Source organism: Solanum dulcamara, chromosome 12, assembly GCF_947179165.1.
Source record: "Solanum dulcamara chromosome 12, daSolDulc1.2, whole genome shotgun sequence".
Taxonomy (NCBI): Eukaryota; Viridiplantae; Streptophyta; class Magnoliopsida; order Solanales; family Solanaceae; genus Solanum; species Solanum dulcamara.
Genome location: NC_077248.1, coordinates 4,537,980 through 4,560,981, shown reverse-complemented (window position 1 = coordinate 4,560,981; position 23,002 = coordinate 4,537,980). Strand labels below are relative to the sequence as shown.

The following is a 23,002-nucleotide window of genomic DNA, read 5'->3' as shown; positions in this document are numbered from 1 at the left end:
TCCATCAATACTTCAAAATATGTGCATGAATTCTTCATCTAAAACTATTTATTTAGATGGATGATCATGTACTATTTGTTTATATGCTATAGCTCCCCTTAGGTTTTGATTTTAACATTCTACAATGATGTTTTAACTTCTTGCTATAAATATATCTCAATTGCATTTAATTGTGTTTTTACTAATCAATCTCAATTGTTCCCTTTTTTTTCATGGTTTCTTCATGATGCTTCAAACAAATAACAGATCCAAATGGTGAGTCAGAAATTTCCTTTACAAATACTTCTTTTGGTTCATAATTAAATTATATTTACTTAGCAATTTTTCCTTTTTGTCATTTTTGTTCTTAACAGGCCCAATGTATTACAATGGAGTCTACCATCTATTCTACCAGTACAACCCAAAGGGAGCAGTATGGGGTAATATTGTTTGGGCTCATTCAGTCTCAAGAGACTTGATCAATTGGATCCCACTTGAGCCCGCTATCTACCCGTCCAAAGTATTCGACAAGTATGGTACATGGTCCGGGTCAGCCACAATCTTGCCAGGCAACAAGCCCATTATCCTCTACACCGGAATCGTGGATGGTAACAAGACACAAGTCCAAAACTATGCAATCCCAGCTAACATGTCTGATTCATACCTCCGTAAGTGGATCAAGCCCGATAATAATCCATTGATCGTTGCTGACATAAGCATCAATAAAACCCTATTTCGTGATCCAACGACAGCTTGGAGGGGCCAAGATGGTCGTTGGAGAACCTTGGTTGGGAGTGCAAGGAATCATAGAGGAAAGGTAATATTGTACAGAAGTAAGGACTTCATGAAATGGACCAAAGCCCAACACCCACTTCACTCAGCCACCGGCACTGGAAATTGGGAATGTCCTGATTTTTTTCCAGTGTCATTAAACAATACAGATGGTTTGGACACATCATACAATGGCAAAAACATTAAGCATGTTCTTAAGATTAGCTTTGACGTTACAAGGTTCGATCACTACACAGTTGGTACTTATGATACCAAAAAAGATAGATACTTTCCAGATAACACTTCTATTGATGGCTGGAAAGGATTGAGACTCGATTATGGTAATTATTATGCATCCAAGACATTCTTTGATAGTGGAAAGAACCGAAGGATTTTGTTGGGTTGGGCTAATGAATCAGATACTGTTGATGACGATGTGAGGAAAGGATGGGCCGGAGTTCACCCTATCCCTCGCAAATTATGGCTTGATCCAAGTGGAAAACAATTAGTTCAATGGCCTGTTGAAGAATTAAAAACTCTAAGAGAGAAAAAGGTCCAATTAAACAATCAAAAGTTAAACAAGGGACAAAAGGTTGAAATCAAAGGAATCACAGTTGCACAGGTTTGGGCTTAATTTCTTTTTTTTTTCCTTTCATTTTATACTCATTTGAGATGTGTAAAGACAAATTAAGTTTGAAATTGGGTCATTCACGAAAATTGTAGGCTGATGTTGAAGTGATTTTCTCATTCGCAAGCTTGGACAAGGCAGAGCCATTTGATCCTAGCTGGGCTGATCTTTACGCACAAGATGTATGCGCCATTAAGGGTTCAATGGTCCAGGGTGGACTTGGGCCTTTTGGGCTCCTAACTTTGGCTTCTAGCAATTTGGAAGAATACACACCTGTTTTCTTCAGAATTTTCAAAGCACAAGATAAATATAAGGTTCTCATGTGTTCCGATGCCTCGAGGTTTGTTCTTTCATTTTAAACATCTCACCAACAAAAAAAATTGTTATTTTTGTTATCTCATTGCACTTCCACTATAAATTACTCATTTCGTTATAATTTATCCACACATAATTAAAGAAAGATTATTGAAATTTGTGATCGAAATTTTTAAGTTGAATTCTTGCAATGTATACAAAGATAAATATTCTTTCTGGAGAATATTAAAAAAATAATGTATCACATAAATTGACAATATTTTATTCAACTTTAATTGAGTCATTTGTTTGTTCCCTTGTTTAATTCAAATGGTGTCACCAGGTCCAGCCTAAAGAATGAAACAACTATGTACAAACCATCATTTGCTGGATATGTGGATGTAGATTTAGCAGACAAAAAATTGTCTCTTAGAAGTTTGGTAAGCTCTCTTTCTTTCTTTTCCTCAAATGTGTGTTGAATTGAATTCCCTCATATTCTTTGTTGATTTATTTTACAAATTTCGCGTGTTTTGATAATTTGGTTACATTTGCAGATTGATAATTCAGTAGTCGAAAGTTTTGGTGCTGGAGGAAAAACATGCATTACATCAAGGGTTTATCCAACGTTGGCGATATTTGACAAAGCACATTTGTTTGCCTTCAACAATGGCAAGGAGGCAATCACAATTGTGAGTCTAAATGCCTGGAGCATGGCTAATGCTAAGTTGCACTAAAACGTTGGGAGAATAGAATTAGATTAGAACCCCCCAAAAAAGACGTCATGATTTTACCTTATTAATCATTATGTCATGTCTCAAAGAAAGCATAGTATAGAAATTTAACTTGCAGTTGTTCATGAATGATGCAATTTTTTAATATAAAAATCTTGCCATATATTTATCAAATGTCGTCTTGAATTAAGAATATCCTGGTGCAACTTTTTTTTAATTTATTTTTGTGATTGAGAAATCTGTCAAGACCCAAATCAATCCTTTGGGTCAACTATAGCCTTTGAAACTCGGGATGATGAGACCATCCCTCTACCTTTCTCTACTTAAATATTGAACTCGACACAATCTGGTGACATAAGACACAAGTCCATAATGGGGTTTTCTTTATTGTATTGTTTTCAAGTGAAAACTTAGCTGGTCCTTGTTAAATTTTGGAACAATTAAACAAGATAGAAGTTGATGCTATTGAACAAAAGATTTTATTTAATTTAGGTGTAAGGACAACAATTTAAACTTTCCTCAAGCCTAAGAATGTTTCTCAATGAATTTTTACACACACAACAAAAATTAGTTCAACACTTTTTGGTTTTCAGGCTTGGTAACTCTCACAAGCTTTCAATATCCGTTTTCATCTTCTTTAATCTGTGTGGAAGAATCATTTTTCACTTATAATTGTCTTGAAAATGAAAGACATCTCCTCTTATTTCAATATTGATTGAAGACTTACCCTTCTTTGTTCCAACTGTTCAAAAACTATGAATAGGAGATGGTGTACTAATATCGGATGGCCCTAAATTATTACCAGGCTCTCCCATCACATTAACAATGTGTCCCAGAGTCAACTCCCCCAACCGGAACACTTATAGGAGCTCTTATGTCAATGACTTCAACTCCTCTCGTTAGACCGTCTGTAGCACTGCTACAGCTAACTCAATTATTTACTAATAGTTAATGTACCTCACAAGCCACTTAATTGGTTGACCAACACTATCTCGACCTTGAACTACCAGAGAGCATCGTTAATTCAATTAATCCAGATACTCTTTTAGCCTCAATTCTACATTTACGTATGTTACCAATTTTCAATTCTTATTCATCGTCATTGACATTCATTCCAATACAGATTAATACTTAGGCATCAATATTACCTCCATTTTTCCTCCTTTCAAATAAATAAACATAATTGAAGTTATTTCGATTAGGAATCGAGTGTATATACATATTTTCCAAAAGTTTTTTTTTATTCTATTTGGGTGAAGTTGGAAAATTTTGGGCAACAAAACAGTGGTAGCGTCAGGCTGTCAGCCATGATGATTCTCATTGTACCGGTTTAACCTAAACTATATGGTACAATAGTCTAGTTTCTGATTATTTCTGTTCAAATTCAACTTCAATTAGACTTGGAAGATTTCAGTTCAAAATTTGGAAAAACTACTGGTGGTCTTTAACATCACAAGTGATATAGTAAAATTTATACCCTTTTGTTGTTTTCTAAAATATGCTATGGACAATGTTGGTATAGGAAGTTTAAAACATGATGTTACCAAGGAAGCAGCACCAAAAAAGCTCACTTTTCAACAACAATAAGTGACAAAGACAACTTACTAATCCAACTCAACAAAATATTTTCCATCTCACAAGATTGAAAAAGCTCCAAATTATAATAAGTCAGAATGACTTGTACTCTGACTACAAAATGTTCAAAGCTAAGTTGTAAAACACAAACAAAGTTGCTTCCTTAACCAAAGCATTCCGCTTTGCAGCAAGTTGCTGAGAAGAATTCACAGCCTCCTTCCTCTTCTACCACCCTTTCTCCGGGTACTGTCAGTGGGAATAGGCGTAACATCCTCTGACAAAATGAAGAAAAAATACTTTCAGCTGTGTTTCAGATTTATGATGCTGATGTTAAAGTAAAGAATATAAAAAAGTAGACCAAATAGATGATGATAAACTATTCAACAATTAAAGTTTACCTATGCGTCCAATTTTCATTCCAGATCGAGCAAGGGCTCTAAGAGCAGACTGGGCACCAGGACCAGGAGTCTTAGTTTTGTTCCCTCCTGTAGCCCGAAGCTTAATGTGAAGAGCATTAATTCCAAGCTCCTGTTAATTAACAAATATGAGTTGCAAATCAACATGACTTCCAAACTATTCAGAAACAAGAAAAAACCCTGATCAATGAAACTACCACACCAACTTATAGTGTCAAGCTCATAGAACGCTCAAAGGCAGCTAGAATGAAATTGCAACTAGACTTTCACTATACATTCAAGATTCAACTTGGCTACTATGGTTATTCAAACATCTGGGACATACTTTAAGACATTGTCTACACACAACAATATTAATAAGGAGTTTATTTAGAAGAATAGTGTTCCAAGAGTAGTCAGACAATTTCACATAGGTTGACCAGTATCACCTATGACCTTGACAGCATAACATGAATCAAGCCTAAATACAACATTCTAAGCAAAACATTTCACTTTTTTCAACGAAAGAGATGTATAAAATAGCATAACAGAAAGTAACAGAGTTCAGGTAAAGCTAAGCATCTTGTAGACTTGTACTATAGTACTGAGAATTCATCATCATATTTAGATTTTTACAGATGAATCTTTTAGAACATGCAAAAACCACTGAAGCTCTGATTAAAAATCAGCTTGCACTTCATTAACACCTCTTGAAACAAAATCTGTTATATTCTACTCATAAGTAAATTGGATTCAAAACAGAGCTATTTGTATCTCTAATGGATTGTGTGGTGAATTAATATATCATAAAATGATGAAAGAAAAAGATGGTAGAAATGGCTGAGCAATATGTCTGACCTTGCATCGTTGAGAAACATCTTGTGCTGCAAGCATTGCAGCATAAGGAGAAGATTCATCTCTGTCAGCCTTCACCTTCATTCCACCTGTAAAGTAGAACAACTCTTAAATGAAAGTCCAAGACTCCTACAAATTGGTTTCCCAATTAAGGAAGATCTAAACGGATAAGATGAGTGGAATGTGTTTATCAATTGAATTTGGAAAGTTAAAAAAAGTCATACATTTTATACCTATTAGTAGTATAGGTTTGTCATACTAACACTTTTAACTTTCTGAGAAAATATAAAGAACCTCTACTCCTGTTTATTTAATTATTTTTTGTATTATATGGGCAAGATATGAGCTTAAATGAAGAAACATTGTAAGTGAGGATTCATAAAGTCGACATCAATTATGTTGGGACACAGGCATAGTTATTATTATTGTAAACGTTACAGACAAACTTAAGAATAGGAAAAGTGCACTCTGCAAACTAAGGGGTTGTTAAATTCTATTTTAGCTAGTAAAATTAAGGTCTTCACTGACCCTGTAATGACAAAATACAGAACAAGAGATACTGCACAGATGCAAACCGCTCCCACATTACAGAATACTTACCAGTAATGCGAACCATTGTTTCCCGACCAGACAAATCAGTCACATGCTGCAATCAACAAAGATGTGCCAATTCAGAACAAAATAAACAACTATACAGATTCTTTTTCAAAAACAAAAATAGTACAAAGGGGAAAAACTCAAGAACTCACAATGAATGTGTCGTTGAAAGAGGCAAAAATGTGAGCGACACCAAAGACCAATTCACCCTCCCTGGTTGCTGGTCCAAGGGTAACAGTCTCTTCCTTGGGCTCCCTGGTCTTTCTCCTCGACTATCAACCCAATACAATTCATCAGCATAAACTTTACTAATACTTACTTCAGAAAATAAAAATAAACAAACAAATAAAAATCTATAGACATGACTAATAACCATCAATTCCACTAAACTTAAGATCATCAATATTAAGTTGGACACAATTAGTCAAAAAATTGTACTATCTATATAACATTATTACTGAATATATATGTCAAAAATAACATTTTTTATACATATGTATTAAATCATGAACAACCTTAGACAAATTTTCTGGCTTCGCGACTGTGAGTATACATTTAACTAGTGTCAAAGCATTAAAAAAATGTCAAACTGTGCATACATATCTAGCCAAACAACTATAACATTGCAGTACATTTCCACAAATACTCAAAAGCAAACCTAATTTTCATATTAATTAACATCGTAGGAGTTTAATTCGGTTAATTAAACAGTAAATTAAAATTAAATTAAATCAGATATAGCCTACTGGAAAGAGAGAATACCATGGTTTCGGTTGATTTTCTGGTGGAGCTGCTACTGAAGCTTGAAAAAACCCTAGCTTCTGGTGGTGCGAGTTGCTGATGAAGAGACTTAATCGTGTATGCCTTTGTTTATATAGCTAGGGTTTCCAGAAAGTATTAACAATTTCATAAATGGGCCTCTTCTTTCTTTCTTTGCATCTTATAGCCTATTGACAAAATAAGTATTTAATTTGTAGCCAATTAATAAAATTCAAAAACAATATTTGCTTTTCACTCGCTTTTTCTTCTTTTCTTTTTCGTCTTCTTGATCCTTTTTTTAGGTGAATCTACCTTTCAATAAATAATTTTGTTCATTTTGTCCAACACTTGGAGATTATTTGGTAACTAGTTAGAGTTACGCAAATATTAATAATGTAGTGATTAGTTATGAATGAATTTATGTATTATTTTATGCAGAGATTAGTTATTCATTTATTAGTTATTTTACCTTTTATTCTGCATAAATAGTATATAAATTTTTTCATAACTTAGTACATGAATAACTTATTTCCTATCTGATTATCAATGTATAAGTGATACGAAAATTAATACATGAATAACTTATTTCTTATTCAACTATCAAACACCCCCTAAGGTCCAATATCTAACGTTGAGTAAGATAAATTATGTATTTTGTGAAAGTTATTACTGCAATTGAATGATAAATAAAAGATAGATCAAAGAAGACATAGATCAAGATGTGGAAAGAAAAAAGAGTTATGGTAAATAATACCTTGATTAAGGTTAATGTAGTCGCTAACATCATAGTTGAATGTATGTTTGAAATTGGATTTCATCCAAATAAAAGATCAAAATCATCTAATGTTTTGTCTTGTTGAGGTTTGAACTTAAGATATTATGGTGTTCAACTCATTTCATTAACCATTAGATCATCCCCTTATTCTCTTACAAAATAAATTTGATTCTGAGTGATAGCAACATAACAATAACTATACCTTAGTCCCAAATAAGTTAAGATCAACTATATGAATCTGAGTGATAGCAACATAACAATAACTACACCTCAATCCCAAATAAGTTAAGATCAACTATATGAATTCTCATTTCTAAGTTGATTGGAGGTATTCTAAAATCTAATCATATATTGTATCTAACTCTACTTGTTTCACACATCGAACACGCAAAAGTCACGCAGCCATGAGATTTTCGAGTAGAGGAAAGCTTATGATCAGTAAATATTGGAAACCAGATTCTTGCAACAATGGAATTCATCACTTTTCAATTATTGAAAGCAGGAAACAATAGTGAAGGATATCAGATATGCAAGCACAGAATGCTCAAGTATGGCAAAAAGTAAGTTCACATGTTCTCTTTCACTTGGCATATAACAAATCCCAGAGAATGAATCGGAAAAAAAAAACTTGCTAAACCAGAAAAGAAACTTGCTAAACAAGAGAAGCTAATTTGGGAGTTATAATTTCAAGAAGCCCCTTTGGATTTTCGACATGAACCCAATGACCAGAGTTGGGAAGGAGATGATATGACATCTTGCCTTCGGATCCACCAGTTCCATTAGAGGCAATGCTTTCGAGTTTCTGGACAGTCTCTGAATCCCACCTATCACTTTTCTCAGCACGCACAATCGCTATCTCTGTCCCTTTAGGTGGGTGCTCCAGCAAAGGCCAATAATCTTCCTCCCTAAAAAGTTCCAATTTTTTCAGTAAACAACCTTCAAGAGTACAATCACTAGAATTTCTTGAAGAAGAATGGATCTGGTTTTACCTGTAAGAATCAAACATCTCTACAGCAGCTTTAATATTAAACGTCCACATCATGTTATCCCCTGATTTCTCAAGATTGCTGCCCAGCCATTCTGACAATGCCTTAGAAAACCCAAGTTTCAACATGTGATCTACCAGCCATCTGAAATGCAAGATTTATGTAAGAGATAATGAGAATACATGTTAGGTAAAGCTAATATGAGAATATTCAGGTAGGCAAGATTAAACGAGTCAAAAAGAGGTGCAAGTAGTACTTGGTATTTTCAACTTCCGAAAAGCTAATTAAGCCTTAAACATGACACTTCGCAAGGTCATAAGAGTTATAATTTACGACATAGTACAGAAAACATAAATGTTTGCAAGTGTCAGACTACTGCAAAAACCACATAATATGTGATTTTACACCCGTTCCAAGTCCTGCTGATTTCTAGGTCCAATTGAATGTTACAGACCAACCGTTAATAATTAGCTAGACTAGTTGCTGGATCATCCAAAATTTGTTGAAACGAAGCTGGTTTAATAATGTCGTATGAATCTGGACACCAAAATGACACATACATCTTGAGCATAACTTAGACACAACCAAAATATGCATATATCACATTAAAGAAAGGTGATAGGAAGGAATAGAGATTCCACTTTCGAGATGGGATTGATGAAGGTAGGCTCTGCAGCGTCTGCATAACTTTCTCTACTTCTCTGTTGCTATCTTCAGGGTTCACCTTTCCAGGGACAGAATCCAATACCCAGAGCTGTTCTGCATCAGGTGAGAGAACTATAAATTAGCATAAGAGTTCAGCAAAGACATGATGCAAGTGAAACAATCAGAGGCAGTTAAAAGTAGTCAATTACTCAGACTTTTTATCTGGAACCTGTATATTCCACAGAAGTACCCATGTGACTCATTTTTGCACAAGATTTCCCGATTTACTAGAGAAGATTGTAAAAGTGGCAGCATAACCAAATTAGGAAGTGTGTTTTGGCTGCCAAGCTAACTCGGACAGTGTATGTGTTTACCGTGTTTATGTTGATTTCATAAATTTGTAGCTACTCTAACATTACGAGGATTTCCAAGTAAAAGACTAATTTTTAAGCATCATTTCACAACGTAGATCTAGCTTACATCAAAAGTTAAGCACTTATTTTTTGTGCAAGGGAATGACAATAAGAGGTTTGAAGGCAACAACATAAACCAATAAAAGATAGTAATGATGAACGTAAGGTATTTCTACAAAGAAAACCTACATGAAGAAACTTCTGCAAGTTCTCCATTTGCCCCAATATGAAAAAGTTATATATAAACAAGCAAGTGGCAACCATCCAGTTGTAGCTTTTTCATGGTTAGAATACTTTTCTATAGACGTATATCAAAGAAGCAAAACAAAGATAGAACAACTTACATATACAGAGGAAGAGAGAGCTAAAGTATATGTCTTTTATTTTTCCATTTTTCTTCTTTCAAATATCTCCAGAAACAAGGTTCTTTCCTTACATGGTATTATCATATAACAACAACAACATACCCAGACCTTACCCCTACGTAGAGAGGTTGTTTTCAATAGACCATCATCTTAAAGGATTACATGGTATTATCATGGATAAGCTAAAACTTCATTTAAACATACTGTAAACAGATTGAACTAAATGAAGGAGACCATAGCTTAAATAGGCAATGGGATAATTTGCATATTGCCAAGAAAATCTTAATAACAATAGTACATCAAAAAAGAAGTTAAACCAGATACTAGGACAGAAAAAAATTGTGCAAAATTGAACAACCATTTCACCATATAAATATGTAATAAACGAATCCATAAATGCTAATCAGATCAGCTATCCATGAATGTCGAATGAAGTTCAAAAGCAATTGCAAGAAAGAGCAAGCACCTGCTTGGGCAATCGAGCCGATTGTCCGTATGCCCCACGAGAACAGCTCTCAGCATATTGCAAGGCAACTTTGCCACCCATGGAATGCCCTATAACAACATCAGGCCAATCCCAACCCTGTGAATTCATCAAATTAGCGACATCTTTTGCTGCATTTTCCATATCATGCGGTGGCACGAAGCCTTCAATTTTAGCAGAGTTCCCATGATTCCGCAAATCCACAAGAACCATCCTCCAATTTACGCCATCTAAAAAAAACAGATAGAAAAGCATATAAGCTGTAAAATTTTAACCTTACAGGCAGAGACGCGACAGAATTGCTTCCAGTAAAGGAGCCAAAATATAAAGAATTAAACGACCAAATAAGATTTCTTTGTCACTTACAAATTGAATAAAAGAAAATGACTTTTTTGGATCTTATGGGTAAAAATGAGGATGACTATAAAACTTTTCAGCTCAAATTGTAACCAATTCTCCCAAATTAAACATACAAAAGATCAATCGAATTCAACATATAGCAAATATACACACAAATAAAATTTATTTATCTACGTAGTGTAATTTCCTGGTGAAGGAATGTCAATTCGATTAATTAGCACAAAATTATTTACCAGTACCGGAATGAAACTAATCGAAATACAAACAAATTTAGAATATTCATTATAACTGATCGCAACTAATTAAACTAGCTTGAAATTGATTGACTAAAGTACCTGCAGAAAGGGAGGAAGCGAGAGAACGAGAGAAGGATCGCCAGTTTCGACCGGAACCTAAGAGGCCGTGGATTATAAAAGCTGTACAATCGTAAGGTTTTTCCGGCGAAGACCGGACTTCTTCGAAAGCTACGGTGGCGATGGAACGGTGTGGCCGATGGATATACGGCGTCGATATGGTGAGAACCCGGTTCAATAGTCTACGGCCCGTTCTGCAAATGCTCGACATTATTGATGTCTCGTTGCTTCAGAGTTCCTTAACTGCTATAAATAATACTTCTCATATCTCAATCTACGTGGCATAACTTGAATTTTAATTTTAACTACCAAACAATTTAATTTTTGTGTGAATTTTGGTGTGGAATTTTATTTTTTTATATAAATTCAAATTGTATAAATCACAATATTTAATAATTTAAAATATATTAAAATTTTCAAAAAATTTATGTGAATTTTGAAGTTCGAAAAATACAATTGAAATTGAGACGAAAAAAATACTTCACTAATTTTCACCATACTTTTAATAATTTTCTTTTATGATCACATGAATATTTAAATATATTTAAAATTATAAATTTTGTTGATATTATAGTGCCACAGATGTAGTGATGTAATGTAAGATAATAAATTTCAAATTCTTTTATTTTATAAAAAATTGATATAAATTAATTTTTATGTTCATGAGGTTCGAAATTTTTATGTATAAAAAAAATTTAGAAAGGTCTTTAAAAATGAATACAAATTGCACATAAAAAACATGACAGCTGTGGGATTTGAACCCACGCCCTTTCGGACCAGAGCCTAAATCTGGCGCCTTAGACCACTCGGCCAAACTGTCATTTACATTTTCTGTTCACAAAAATATATTATGGTTTCTTTTAGACGTTCAACATTAATTAATATCTTAAGATATAATTTTTTATTAGATATTTACTTTATTGAGTTGTTTATAGTCTTCAAAAATAATTATTATTAAAGATAAATAAAATAAAATAATTATTTTGTCTTGAACTTCTAACAACAACTTACAACATACATATCCAGTATAATTTAATAGTTGAAAAGATAAAAAAGTTATTTCCGAAAAATCTTTAGCTCATATAATAAATAATAAAACAGTTGAAAGACAACACAACACACGAAAAAAAAACATAACGAATAATAGAAAAACCATTACATGTCTTGAACTTCTAAATTTTAGAAATCGCGAAATAATTTGAGAGGGAGGGACATTTTATCGGTTATCTATTAGGCTTTAATTCAAAGTAGATGTTTAGCTAATTACTCTCATGTGTGTGGTGTTTATGTGTAGGTGGTTCACTTTATAAAAAGAATTTGTTACAGATTTTAATTTTTATATATTGTTGGTGTAAATAAATTTTATCGCTAAAAACTCATTAGAAATCAACTTATATGTGATAGTAATTATTAGAATTAAACTTATATGTAATTGTGTAGGATAAATATGAGCTAGTACTTCGAAAAACAAGGAAAACAACATGCTAAAACAGATTAATTGTCTTACATTTGTGCATTGGATTTATTAATTGGGGAATTAAGGGCCTATTTGTTTGGTAGTATTTTCTAATATGAATAATATTGTTATTATTATTGGAGAACCCTCCAGAAAATGTATGTATTTTCACACCATTTGATGTTTTAAAAGCTTATAATCTGTAGATGAGTTTTAAGTTTGTATAAAATGTTTTGCATGGTTAACAGAAGGATACAAGCCTCTGGTTTTGAAGGACCACTATCTCCAAGCGCACGGCTGAGCAATTCACGTATGACTTGACGATTTTTATTTATTTGTGGGACCACAGTCTTGCTCACATATCACTTAATATAGATGGCTTATTTTTTTCATCAGATCACAGTCTTGACATTCAATCGAGCGACGAACACAAATAGATAGTTGGTTAAGAGGGAGATGGTCGATAGGTTGAACCTGCATTTTCAATCAATCCCCGATCACTCAGTGCCGCCACTATTGGTGATGGTCGTAAGGATCGGTCTCTTGGTCTCAAGTCTTGACGAATGAACAAATAATTAGCTGTTTTTCTATGTCAATTGCGTACTTCCTTTAGTTTGCTTCTTGTATATGGTGTTCTTGTTAGTATTTGTTTGGAATTTAACTTCAATAAGATACTGAGTTTTGTTTGGATGAAAAATGATCCACACAACTTTGCAGAATCTCTTCAAATAAAAGTTCTGTTATAAGTTCTGAGCAATTCACTTAGGACAAAATAGCTTCATTTGCATTTAGCAAACAGCTAGGAAGACAACAACTACATACTACCCTTGAAGCCAACAGGCATTTTACAAAAACCAAAACATAATAGCAAGTGGAGTACTAGGTAGTTTGACATCAAAAGAACATGAACAAAAAAAGTAGAAACATTATTGATCTAATCCTTTTCTTGATCAACATGAGATGAAATCATGTCCATGAAATCCTCCGGAATCAAAGCAACTTCCTTGACTCTTTTTTGCAGTACATTTAGGAAAAGGTGTCTAGGAAGGAAATTGGGCAATCCAATCCCATTAGTTTCCTCTAAAGCCCTAATCTCTTCCATCAAAAAATCTTCTTTTTGGTCGAAATTCTTGAAATGCAACTCATTAGAGTATTGATCAAGTATTTCAACCAGTCTAGCTGTGCAATGCATTTCTTTTCTTCAGGGTACTGGTCAAACTCCCCTCTTAAAAGAATTTTCTTTAAAGACTCCTTGAATGAACTAAGAATACGCATGAAAGCCGTTTAAACTTCAGCCACAGAATTTAAATGCCGAGGCAGCCTGTTGAGCTTCAGACAGATTCACAACAAGTTTTTCATTGATTTTCCTCTCAATTTCAGGCAAAGATTTCGAAATGATCATTGTTTGAATGGACAACAACTTTTGTGCCAAAACACTTATCAATCTTAGACATTAACAAATCTTTATTCTCAATTTTTCATGTGAGATGTTTAAGATCATAACATTCAAGATCATTCTAATACATTTGGCATATTATTTATTTTCTTAAACTTCGTAACAACTCAAAATACGACAAAAGAATGAGACGAAAAAAAGTGCTTAGAAACGAAACGTCATAAAAAGGAAAAAAAGAAGGTGTTTGTCTGTTTTTTCTATTAATGGATATGATTGATTTTAGAGGATAATGAGTGCTTGTTTGCAGTGTATAACATCAGTAGACCTTCTGGCTTCTACCCTCTCCTAAGTTGGAAAAAAAAACAAAATGACTAATCACATATAATAGTATAATACTCCCTCCATCTCAATTTTGTGACTTTTGTTTGTATTTGTGGATTCGAATCAATATTTTAAAATATATTTTTATTATATTGTGATGAAAATAATTATAAATTATAGTTCTTTAATATAATTTTTTGAATTATAAAATTTTATTTTTAAAATATTAAATTGGTCTAATTTAATTTATCTTAAAAAATTTATCAAAATTGACTTTTCATATGAAAATATCATATAAATTTAGACACATTTGAAAGAAAAAGATTCATTCAAATCTCTTTAATAAAAAATATCTACAAATAAAAATCAAAGATTTTGAGAGATCGATCCAATAAAGCAACTCAAAAAGATAAAAAAAAAAAAGTATTCTTAATTTCTTCATACTAGATCCAAGCTCGAACTTACTTTTTCTAGAAGCGTACCAACTAGAATGAAAAAAGGAGACTTTTATTAACCGAGAATAAATTAACTTTCTATCATATAGTGCAAAAGCAAATTTAAATTTTTTTCGTAAAATAGAAAGTTCGCTCACCGACTACATTCTATATTACTCTCTATTTCTCTATTTATAGAGAAGTATATAGTAAATTTTTAAATTTGAAAAACTACTATTCATCTTCTCTATTTCACGATTTGATTATTTTAATAATATTTTTATTATATACAAGCTGAAAGTTGCGGCCTAAACTCCTACACCATAAAAATATCTTCTAATACATAAGATCATCTTCAACCATACACTATTTTATTCTCTATTTTTTATAATTGAAGAGTAAAATAAAGAGTTCACTCATTGACCACATTCTATATTGCTCTCTATTTCTCTATTTATAGAGAAGTGAATAATAAATTTTTAAATTTAAAAAACTATAATTCATCCTTTCTATTTTACGTTTTAATTATTTTAATATTATTTTTATTATATAAGACCATTAATTATTTTCTAATGTAAAATAATATCTAAAAACACTTATATATAATATATATATATGAGTATCACTCTTGAAAAGAATAGATAATGACATTTCCCGTTGAATAAGAACTTTCTGCGTCCTATCGCCACGTTATGGTCGCAGCGCTAAAGCATCCACCGTTAGATAAGTTGTGAATTATTCCAAGTCGTTCGATAGAAAAGTGGGACCCATGACTTCATAAATCTCTGTGAATCTTAAAAAGATTGTATCACTGACGTTTTTTCACATACGCAACGCAGAAGTTGGTGAACTTTTACACAAATGGATCAAAACGGCGTCGTTAGCTTCCGCCACCGTCAATCTCCATCCTCCGATCGGTTTCTCGGCGTCTTCTCCCCGCCGTTGAGTGATGCTTCTCTCGGCGGTGGGATAGATGAACCAGTCGCCGATGATGATGAGCTCAACGAAGATGACGTGTTCTGGACTGGAAGAGTTTTGACTGAATCTCAACTCCGTTCTACTTCTCCTTCACGAAATAGTTTCCGGCAGCCTGAGAAGTTCGGTATTCTCGCGGCATTAGCGGAGGATCAACAGAAAACTAATCTGCCTGTTGTACGTCGGAAGCCTTCAATCGCTTCCTCGCCTTCTAGTACGGAGTCGATCCCGCAATCGCCGATTTCATCTTCGCCTTCTACTGTGATACCGTTTTCACGTGCCTTTCCTTCGATTCCTAAGCCTCCATCAGGTAACAATAATTTTAATCACTCAAAATCCATGCCGGCGAGGAATTTCCAGCACTCAGCTCCTGTCAATGTTCCAATGATGGCGAAGAAGACACCAAAGCATAGCGACCTAGCTGAAGTTGAAATTGAAGACGATGATGCTGACGATGAGATGTTACCGCCGCACGAGATGGTGGCCCGAGGATCAATGAGGTCTCCTAGAACCACTTTCTCGGTGCTGGAAGGTGTTGGAAGAACTCTCAAGGGAAGGGATCTTCGTCAGGTTCGCAATGCTGTGTGGCGCCAAACAGGTTTTCAGGATTGAAATATGCTCAATGAATGTTGATATAACTATATATCTTGTTTTAGATATCTAAAGTTATAAACTGACCTGATGTTTTTGTTATATTCTGTATATAGGCAATGAAGAAATACTTTTACAAATTTCTTCAGTTTCTTATGTGGCCTAAGTGTATTGAAAGAAGACGAAGTTATTTTCTAGAAAAATTGGGTGATATGTTATATCAACATGGTACAATTTGGGCAATGATCTCTTTGAATGTTAATGCAAGATAGTTTTGTCAAATTCTATATGATGTTGGTTGAACTTCATTATTTGTTAAAAAGTTTCCAGCTTTTAGCCATTGATCTCTGTTATCTTTGCTATGTCTATAATAAAAGTTCATAGATCATTGCCTGTCCCGATGGTTCCTCTGTCGAATTACCATAGCTGATCACATTTTGATCATACACATTATCTATCGATTCAGGTGACTTCTTTTGCTCCTTCTGTGCTATGTGTGAACTGAATTAGTGGACTGGTCCCCCAGAATCAAGTTTCTAGCAGTTTCTCATCTAGTTATATTTTGTATATAGGCAATAGAGAAATGTTTTTACAAGTTTCTTCAGTTTTTAATGTGGCTCAAGTGTATTGAAAGATGCTGAGGTTATTATCTAGAAAAAATGGGTGATTTGTTGTATTAACATATACATTTTGGGCAATGATCTCTTTGAATATTAATGCAAAGATAGTTTTTTAGATCTTATATGATTCTGTTGGGCGCACTTCATTATCTGTAAGTTAAAAAGTCTCTAGCTTTTAGCCATTGTGTTATCTTTGCTATGTCTATAGTGAAAGTTCATAGATTGTTGCCATGTTCATGTTTGAACGGTACCATATTATCCTGTTCTGATAGTTCCTCTGTCAATTTCCCCATAGCTGATCGCATTTAATCATAAACATTATCTAATAGTTCAGGTGACTTCTATTGCAACTTCTCCACAATGTGTGAACTGAATTAGTGGACTGGTTTCCCAGAATCAAGTTTCAGTAGTTCCTTTGAGAAATCTTCTGCTTTTACCATGATTTTATAGTGTCCTTTATCTAGCAATTCCTCAACTAACTGAAACAGCTGAAAGTATCATGTATCTTTCTCTTTTGTGGTGATGATTCTGTTCACATCAACTTGAACACACCTTCACTATTTTGCCGAGAACCTTCATCATCTCCTTGTCTCACCAGTATCACTAGTGTAAATTTCGAGCAACTCTGTCCACCTAGCTGTTTGTTTCTTCTATTGGAATGGCATCTTGGTTTCTCATGATTTCCGTTCCAACACCATTAGGCATTATCTTTGAATGCATCATGTATCTTGACTGTGACACAAAGCACTTCACACTAGTCTTGTCATTGGATGCTCTTGCCATCGAAGCTGTTGTAGAACATCAATCTTTGACTGTTGCCCTTGATATCTTCAAATCATGGTTTGGTCTGCATTGATTTCAAGTTATGGAGCCCGGAGGAAGTAAAAGAAATTACCCAGAATCAGATTTCGATGATCGAAGTTTGATCCAAATGCATGAGCAATGGCACTCCTGTGCTTCAGTTATTGCATTATTTGGTTATTATTATTGCTCCTTGTGTTTTGAATGCTATGTTATGTTTTTCCTATTATTTGTTGTGTCCTCTTTACTTTTGTATTAAATTTCTTAAATGCTTTGATCTGCATTATTCTAGCTGAGAATTTTTCGGAAACAACCTCTCTACTTCTATGAGGTAGAGGTTAGGTATACATACACTTTATCCTCCTAGACCCTGCATATGGAATTACACTAGGTATATATGTTGTTTGCATGAGCAATGGCACACTCATCAGCCGAAAGAATCAAACTTGAAACGCATGAATGTGTCTTTGTTGATGCATCACTTGTACAAGCTAAGTAGTCCTTGTTACAAGCGCGACATATATAACCTTTTTCCTGGTGCAAATACTGGCATTTTAGAGCTCTAGTGCATCTAAAGCACCAGCATAATCTATTTCTTTATATGCTGAACATGCTATATGTTGTCATGCTTATCAAATGCAAACATTTGAGTGCGAGGAAAGTTCAATATAGAAGTCCTTCTAGAGTCGACCTTTTTAGTCAACCACAACATCTGAAACTAGGGAATAATAGGCCTGCACTTCTACCTTTATATGACCTAATACGCAAGTCCTTCAACCTTTGCCCTCAAAAAAAAGTTTACTAAATTTATCTTCCTTCAATATTGAAGCACCACAAAATCATGTCAAGATGCTTTTACTTAACTAAGAGTACTTGTTCCATACCCTTCATACCACTAGCCAAAATAACGGCACACACCAATTTGTATTCGGATTTGTGATTATATAAATGTATACTAGTCAAGTAGAATTTGATATTCATACATATGTGATATGTATATTTATCAAACATTTTGAAATAGAAAGGAACTTACTAATTTGTTGAGTAAGTCCCCATTGTAGTGTCATCAAAGAGAAGAATTGCAAAGGACAACATATGTAAATAATATTCATGAATTTCAGTGGAAAAATAGAAAATTTCGTCCTCTATAAAAGAAAATACAAAGGAATCTAATCACTAGGTATCTATCACTCTATGTGTGTCTTTCCTTAAGTCAAAGAGAGTAGATCAGATATAGAAAACAAAGGAAACCTAGGTCTTATTTTCTCAAGACATCAAAACGATCTTCGTAGCTCCCAATCCTCTCATTATATCTGCGCCATGACAATCAGCAAATTAACGGTCGCAAAAGTACGTCGCAGGCGTTTGAGGTAACCGCTAACGTTCCAATATTGACATTTGGTAAGAACTCAACTCCCAAACCTTCACAAGAAACTTGTAATTTTCCAGAATTTAATCGATTATGTGCTTCACGATGGCTTATTTGAACTTTCCCATTTAATCTCACTGCAAATCTAGTAGGACGACCAACATGAACATCATGAACAACGTAATCAACTATATAATCAATATTAGTATCATTCAAAGCACCAAAAGTTACATCAATGATGGTTTGAGTTTTTTCCCTCTTGATGGAAGTTAGGAGAAACATTGGCTTGCCAATAAACGTTGTCATTGTATGTAATTTTCACCTCAAGATCGTCGTAGTAGATAATATAATTATTATTAGGGTTCTTGATGATGAAAATGAGGTTCCATTTGTTAGGGTTGTGCAAGATTAAACCATCCATAAAATTTCTTGTTATAAAAACGCTAGGAGATGGTGAGGTTGATGATATAAGATAAAATTTAGGGTTTAAGAATTGTGTAATAGTCCTAAGCAATGAAGAAGCTAGGATAACACCTAATGCTAAAACCATTCCCATCAATATCCCCAAGGCCACATAATAGAGCTTAGGGTTGTTGGTTGGATCATCAATTTCAGTGTTTGTGGTTGATTTCTCCATGAAGAAAATTTTATTTGGAAATTAGGAATTAAGATGGAATTAATATTTTGAAATAAGATGGATTTTGAGAGTGAAAAGAGTAAGTATATGTGTGCAAAGACTACTGTACTTTCAATGACATATCTTTATCGGTATATATAGAGTACACAATTAGGATAATCCTACTTCCTAATTTCTAAGGTTTGTATTCTTAGTTAAAAGGCCTAATTATCCAAATCAGAGATGGAAAAGAAGCACCTAAATACGTGGCATATAATTTGTAAATTTCAAGTTACAAACAGCGAGCTCTATTATTACCACGTATTAGCATAATAAATTCACGGCGGTGGATACGGATTTGATGAAATTCAATAATTTTGACTTAAAATTATATATTTATATTAAAGAATTTAAAATTTGCATTTCTTGACTCTACATGAAGGTTGATGTTTGTTGGGGGAGGAAGCACCACAACTAAAGTTTGATATGATGAAAATGATGAAAATAATGAAAATAAATTGGACACGAGAATTTTACGTGGAAATCCCTCTAAATGATAGAAGGGAAAAACCACGGGGTAGAAGGATCTCACTATAAAAATATGGAGTACACAGCTCTCAAATACAAGGAGAAAAAAACAATTAACACTTCTCTCTTGTAAAAGGAACAACTACTAAAGAGGACACTCAAGACTAAAATATTTATCTTGGTGTATAACTCTCTTTGTATTCTTACTCTCTCTTTCTAGGATGATCTAAAATGAGGGCAAGAGACCCTCTATTTATAGGAGAATGAAAACGCGTAAAATTATTTTACGCGTTTTCAAAACGCGTATGTTCAATTCAACAAAGGAAGGCTGCAACAAAGTCATTAGGGAGGCAACCTTTTTGACTTTGTTGGCCTCCCTTTTTGACTCTGTTGGCCTCCTTTGTTGTCTCTCTTTCATTCTCCCACTTGAAGATTTAATTGAGAATCAATTAATTCTTCACACCATCCTTTCTACCCAATTACTGTAATGTTACGTTTCTGCTAGGCCAATAGAAGATCGACACCATATAAACTTGTTACTGTTGATCGGCTTCGTAAACATATCTGTCAGGTTGTCATTGGTGTGAATTTTCTGAATATCTACACTGTCTTCTTCCACCTTCTCACGGACAAAGTGATACTGAACTCGTATGTGCTTTGTTCTTGAATGAAATGCCGGATTCTTTGCAAGATGCAAAGCGCTTTGACTGTCACAAAACAGAGCAACCTTCTCTTGTTTGTGCCCAAGCTCCTCCAGTAACATCTGCATCCATATTGCCTCTTTGCTAGCTTGTGTAGCTGCTACATATTCTGCTTCCGTCGTAAATGTAGCCACGATAGATTGCAGTTTTGAAATCCAGCTTACAGCTCCTCCAGCAAGAGTAAACACATAACCTGTGGTGGACTTGCTTTTATCAAGATCACCTGCATAATCTGAATCAACATAATCTTTAATAGTAAAGTCTGATCCTCCATAACACATTGTAACATCTGAGGTACCCTTGATATATCTAAGGATCCTCTTAACAGTATTCCAATACTCTCTTCCAAGATTAGTCATGTACCGACTAACCACTCCCACTGCTTGTGCAATGTCAGGTCTTGTACATACCATGGCGAACATTAAACTTCCCACTGCTGATGCATACGGTACTCGAGACATCTCCATCCTCTCTGCTTCATTGCTAGGACACATACTTGAGGATAACTTGAAATTAATAAGAAGTGGGGTAGAAATTGACTTACAGTCTTGCATCTTGAAGCGTCTCAAGATTTTCTTCAAGTAGTTCTTTTGAGAAAGCCAAATCTTCCTATTATTTCTGTCTCGGTGAATTTGCATCCCTAGAATCTTGTTTGCTGGTCCCAAGTCCTTCATTTCAAACTCCCTAGCCAACTGTGCCTTTAAATTTGTGAGACGATCTTTGTTGGGGCCTACTACCAACATGTCGTCAACATACAACAGCAAAATAACAAAATCTTCATCACCAAATCTCTTGTAATAAACACAAGGATCTGAACTATGTTTGTTGTATCCAAGGCTTATAATGAAGGAATCAAATCTCTTATACCAACATCTCGGCGCCTGTTTGAGACCGTATAGAGATTTGTTCAACCTGCAAACCAAGTTCTCTTTTCCCTGTTCTTCAAAACCTTCTGGTTGGAGCATATAAATTTCTTCTTCAAGTTCTCCATGAAGAAATGCAGTTTTGACATCTAACTGCTCCAAGTACAAGTCAAATGTAGCACACATCGCCAGGACTACTCGAATTGTTGTGAGTCGAACCACCGGAGAAAATATCTCATTAAAGTCTATACCTTCTTTCTAAGCGAATTCTTTCACCACCAATCTTGCACGATACTTCTCCACTTGATCATTACCATTGCGTTTGATCTTGTAGACCCATTTGTTTCCAATGGCCTTCCTTCCTTGTGGTAATTGAACAAGATCCCATGTTTTATTTTTATGGAGAGCTTCAATTTCTTCTTGCATTGTTGCCACCCACAGAGATGATTCTTGGCCTTTCATAGCTTCTTGAAAGGTTAAAGGCTCTCCATCTTCTGTTAATAGACAGTATGCAATATTACTCTCCATAGAATAATCTGAGTGCCAAGCTGGTTCTCTTCTCTCCCTAGTTGACCGTCGAACTTTTGGAGTTTCGATCTCAGCTTGCTCTTGTTCTTCGTGCTCTGGTGCTGCTTCAGAAGAAACTGGAACTTCTTCTATTTCTTCAACTTCAACTGTAGTAGTCTCTAATTTTTCTTTTGAAGTGCTACCTTCTTTTGCTTGTATCTTGTTTTCAACAAATACAACATCCCTGCTGATTACCACTTTGCGGGCTGTGGGATCCCACAAGCGATACCCCTTGACTCCATTAGCATATCCTAAGAAAATGCATTCCCTAGATTTTGGATCCAACTTCAATTTTTTTTGGGTGTTGTACATAGCATAAGCAGGACTTCCGAATATATGTAAGTGAGAATAATCAGCTGGTTTTCTTGTCCACATCTCCATTGGCGTTTTCAGATCAATTGCGGTTGATGGTGACCGATTGATCACATAACAGACGGTTTTGACTGCTTCTGCCCAGAATGGTTTTTCCAACCCTGCAGTTGCCAACATAGCTCTTGTCCGTTCCAACAAAGTTCTGTTCATCCGCTCTGCTACTCCATTTTGTTGTGGAGTATATACCATCGTGAACTGCCGTTTAATACCTTCTTGTTTACAGAAGTTATTAAATTCATCACCAGTGTATTCTCCTCCATTATCTGTCCTCAAACACTTGATCTTTTTTCAGATTCAAGTTTCACCCGCGCTTTGAATTCTTTGAAAACTGAAAAAACATGTGCCTTCCTCTTGATTGGATACACCCAACTTCTCCTGGAGTAATTGTCGATAAATGACACGAAATATTTCGCTCCTCCTAGAGACT

At 34.4% G+C, this 23,002-nt stretch overlaps 4 protein-coding genes and 1 non-coding gene across 6 annotated transcripts; 2 read left to right on the top strand and 3 right to left on the bottom strand.

The window, feature by feature from the left end:
- The first annotated feature begins 151 nt into the window (after nucleotides 1-151).
- On the top strand, nucleotides 152-2,566 carry LOC129877267 (beta-fructofuranosidase, insoluble isoenzyme 1). The gene is made up of 5 exons (XM_055952754.1): nucleotides 152-255; nucleotides 354-1,372; nucleotides 1,474-1,718; nucleotides 2,016-2,112; nucleotides 2,227-2,566. The coding sequence occupies exons 2-5, from the start codon at nucleotides 359-361 to the stop codon at nucleotides 2,404-2,406; spliced, it is 1,536 nt and encodes a 511-aa protein (XP_055808729.1). The 5' UTR covers nucleotides 152-255; nucleotides 354-358; the 3' UTR covers nucleotides 2,407-2,566.
- A 1,377-nt stretch (nucleotides 2,567-3,943) lies between these two features.
- Nucleotides 3,944-6,705, bottom strand: LOC129877698 (40S ribosomal protein S14-2-like). The gene is made up of 6 exons (XM_055953227.1): nucleotides 6,588-6,705; nucleotides 5,978-6,097; nucleotides 5,829-5,874; nucleotides 5,232-5,317; nucleotides 4,377-4,506; nucleotides 3,944-4,252 (listed from the first exon to the last, which is right to left on the bottom strand). The coding sequence occupies exons 1-6, from the start codon at nucleotides 6,588-6,590 to the stop codon at nucleotides 4,185-4,187; spliced, it is 453 nt and encodes a 150-aa protein (XP_055809202.1). The 5' UTR covers nucleotides 6,591-6,705; the 3' UTR covers nucleotides 3,944-4,184.
- A 1,097-nt stretch (nucleotides 6,706-7,802) lies between these two features.
- LOC129877702 (uncharacterized) lies at nucleotides 7,803-11,185 on the bottom strand. The gene is made up of 5 exons (XM_055953232.1): nucleotides 10,948-11,185; nucleotides 10,235-10,482; nucleotides 8,987-9,099; nucleotides 8,349-8,489; nucleotides 7,803-8,264 (listed from the first exon to the last, which is right to left on the bottom strand). Exons 1-5 carry the CDS (start codon nucleotides 11,174-11,176, stop codon nucleotides 8,012-8,014), a joined length of 984 nt encoding a protein of 327 aa, XP_055809207.1. The 5' UTR covers nucleotides 11,177-11,185; the 3' UTR covers nucleotides 7,803-8,011.
- Nucleotides 11,186-11,705: 520 nt separating this feature from the next.
- Nucleotides 11,706-11,785, bottom strand: TRNAL-UAG (transfer RNA leucine (anticodon UAG)). Its single transcript has one exon. It is a non-coding gene; the product is annotated as a tRNA-Leu (tRNA).
- A 3,600-nt stretch (nucleotides 11,786-15,385) lies between these two features.
- Nucleotides 15,386-16,536, top strand: LOC129876567 (protein S40-7-like). Of its 2 annotated transcripts, XM_055952028.1 has the most exons (2): nucleotides 15,402-16,145; nucleotides 16,255-16,536. In XM_055952028.1, the coding sequence occupies exons 1-2, from the start codon at nucleotides 15,434-15,436 to the stop codon at nucleotides 16,302-16,304; spliced, it is 762 nt and encodes a 253-aa protein (XP_055808003.1). In that variant the 5' UTR covers nucleotides 15,402-15,433; the 3' UTR covers nucleotides 16,305-16,536. The 2 variants fall into 2 exon arrangements, with proteins under 2 accessions (XP_055808004.1, XP_055808003.1); XM_055952029.1 differs by having other exon boundaries at nucleotides 15,386-16,536.
- Nucleotides 16,537-23,002: the final 6,466 nt, after the last annotated feature.

Bases quoted from the DNA above. Each gene is read 5' to 3' on its own strand.
- LOC129876567 (XM_055952028.1), top strand. From the start codon at position 15,434: ATGGATCAAAACGGCGTCGTTAGCTTCCGCCACCGTCAATCTCCATCC. The intron at 16,146-16,254 runs GTTTTCAGGATT...TTCTGTATATAG, and splicing joins TGCTGTGTGGCGCCAAACAG to GCAATGAAGAAATACTTTTA.
- LOC129877267 (XM_055952754.1), top strand. From the start codon at position 359: ATGTATTACAATGGAGTCTACCATCTATTCTACCAGTACAACCCAAAG. The intron at 1,373-1,473 runs GTTTGGGCTTAA...CGAAAATTGTAG, and splicing joins AAGGAATCACAGTTGCACAG to GCTGATGTTGAAGTGATTTT. The intron at 2,113-2,226 runs GTAAGCTCTCTT...TTACATTTGCAG, and splicing joins AATTGTCTCTTAGAAGTTTG to ATTGATAATTCAGTAGTCGA.
- LOC129877702 (XM_055953232.1), bottom strand. From the start codon at position 11,176: ATGTCGAGCATTTGCAGAACGGGCCGTAGACTATTGAACCGGGTTCTC. The intron at 8,490-8,986 runs GTGGAATCTCTA...CTTGCATTTCAG, and splicing joins TCATCAATCCCATCTCGAAA to ATGGCTGGTAGATCACATGT. The intron at 8,265-8,348 runs GTAAAACCAGAT...GGAACTTTTTAG, and splicing joins GAGATGTTTGATTCTTACAG to GGAGGAAGATTATTGGCCTT.
- LOC129877698 (XM_055953227.1), bottom strand. The intron at 5,318-5,828 runs GTAAGTATTCTG...TCTACTTTACAG, and splicing joins AACAATGGTTCGCATTACTG to GTGGAATGAAGGTGAAGGCT. The intron at 4,507-5,231 runs GTCAGACATATT...GTTAATTAACAG, and splicing joins ATGTTTCTCAACGATGCAAG to GAGCTTGGAATTAATGCTCT.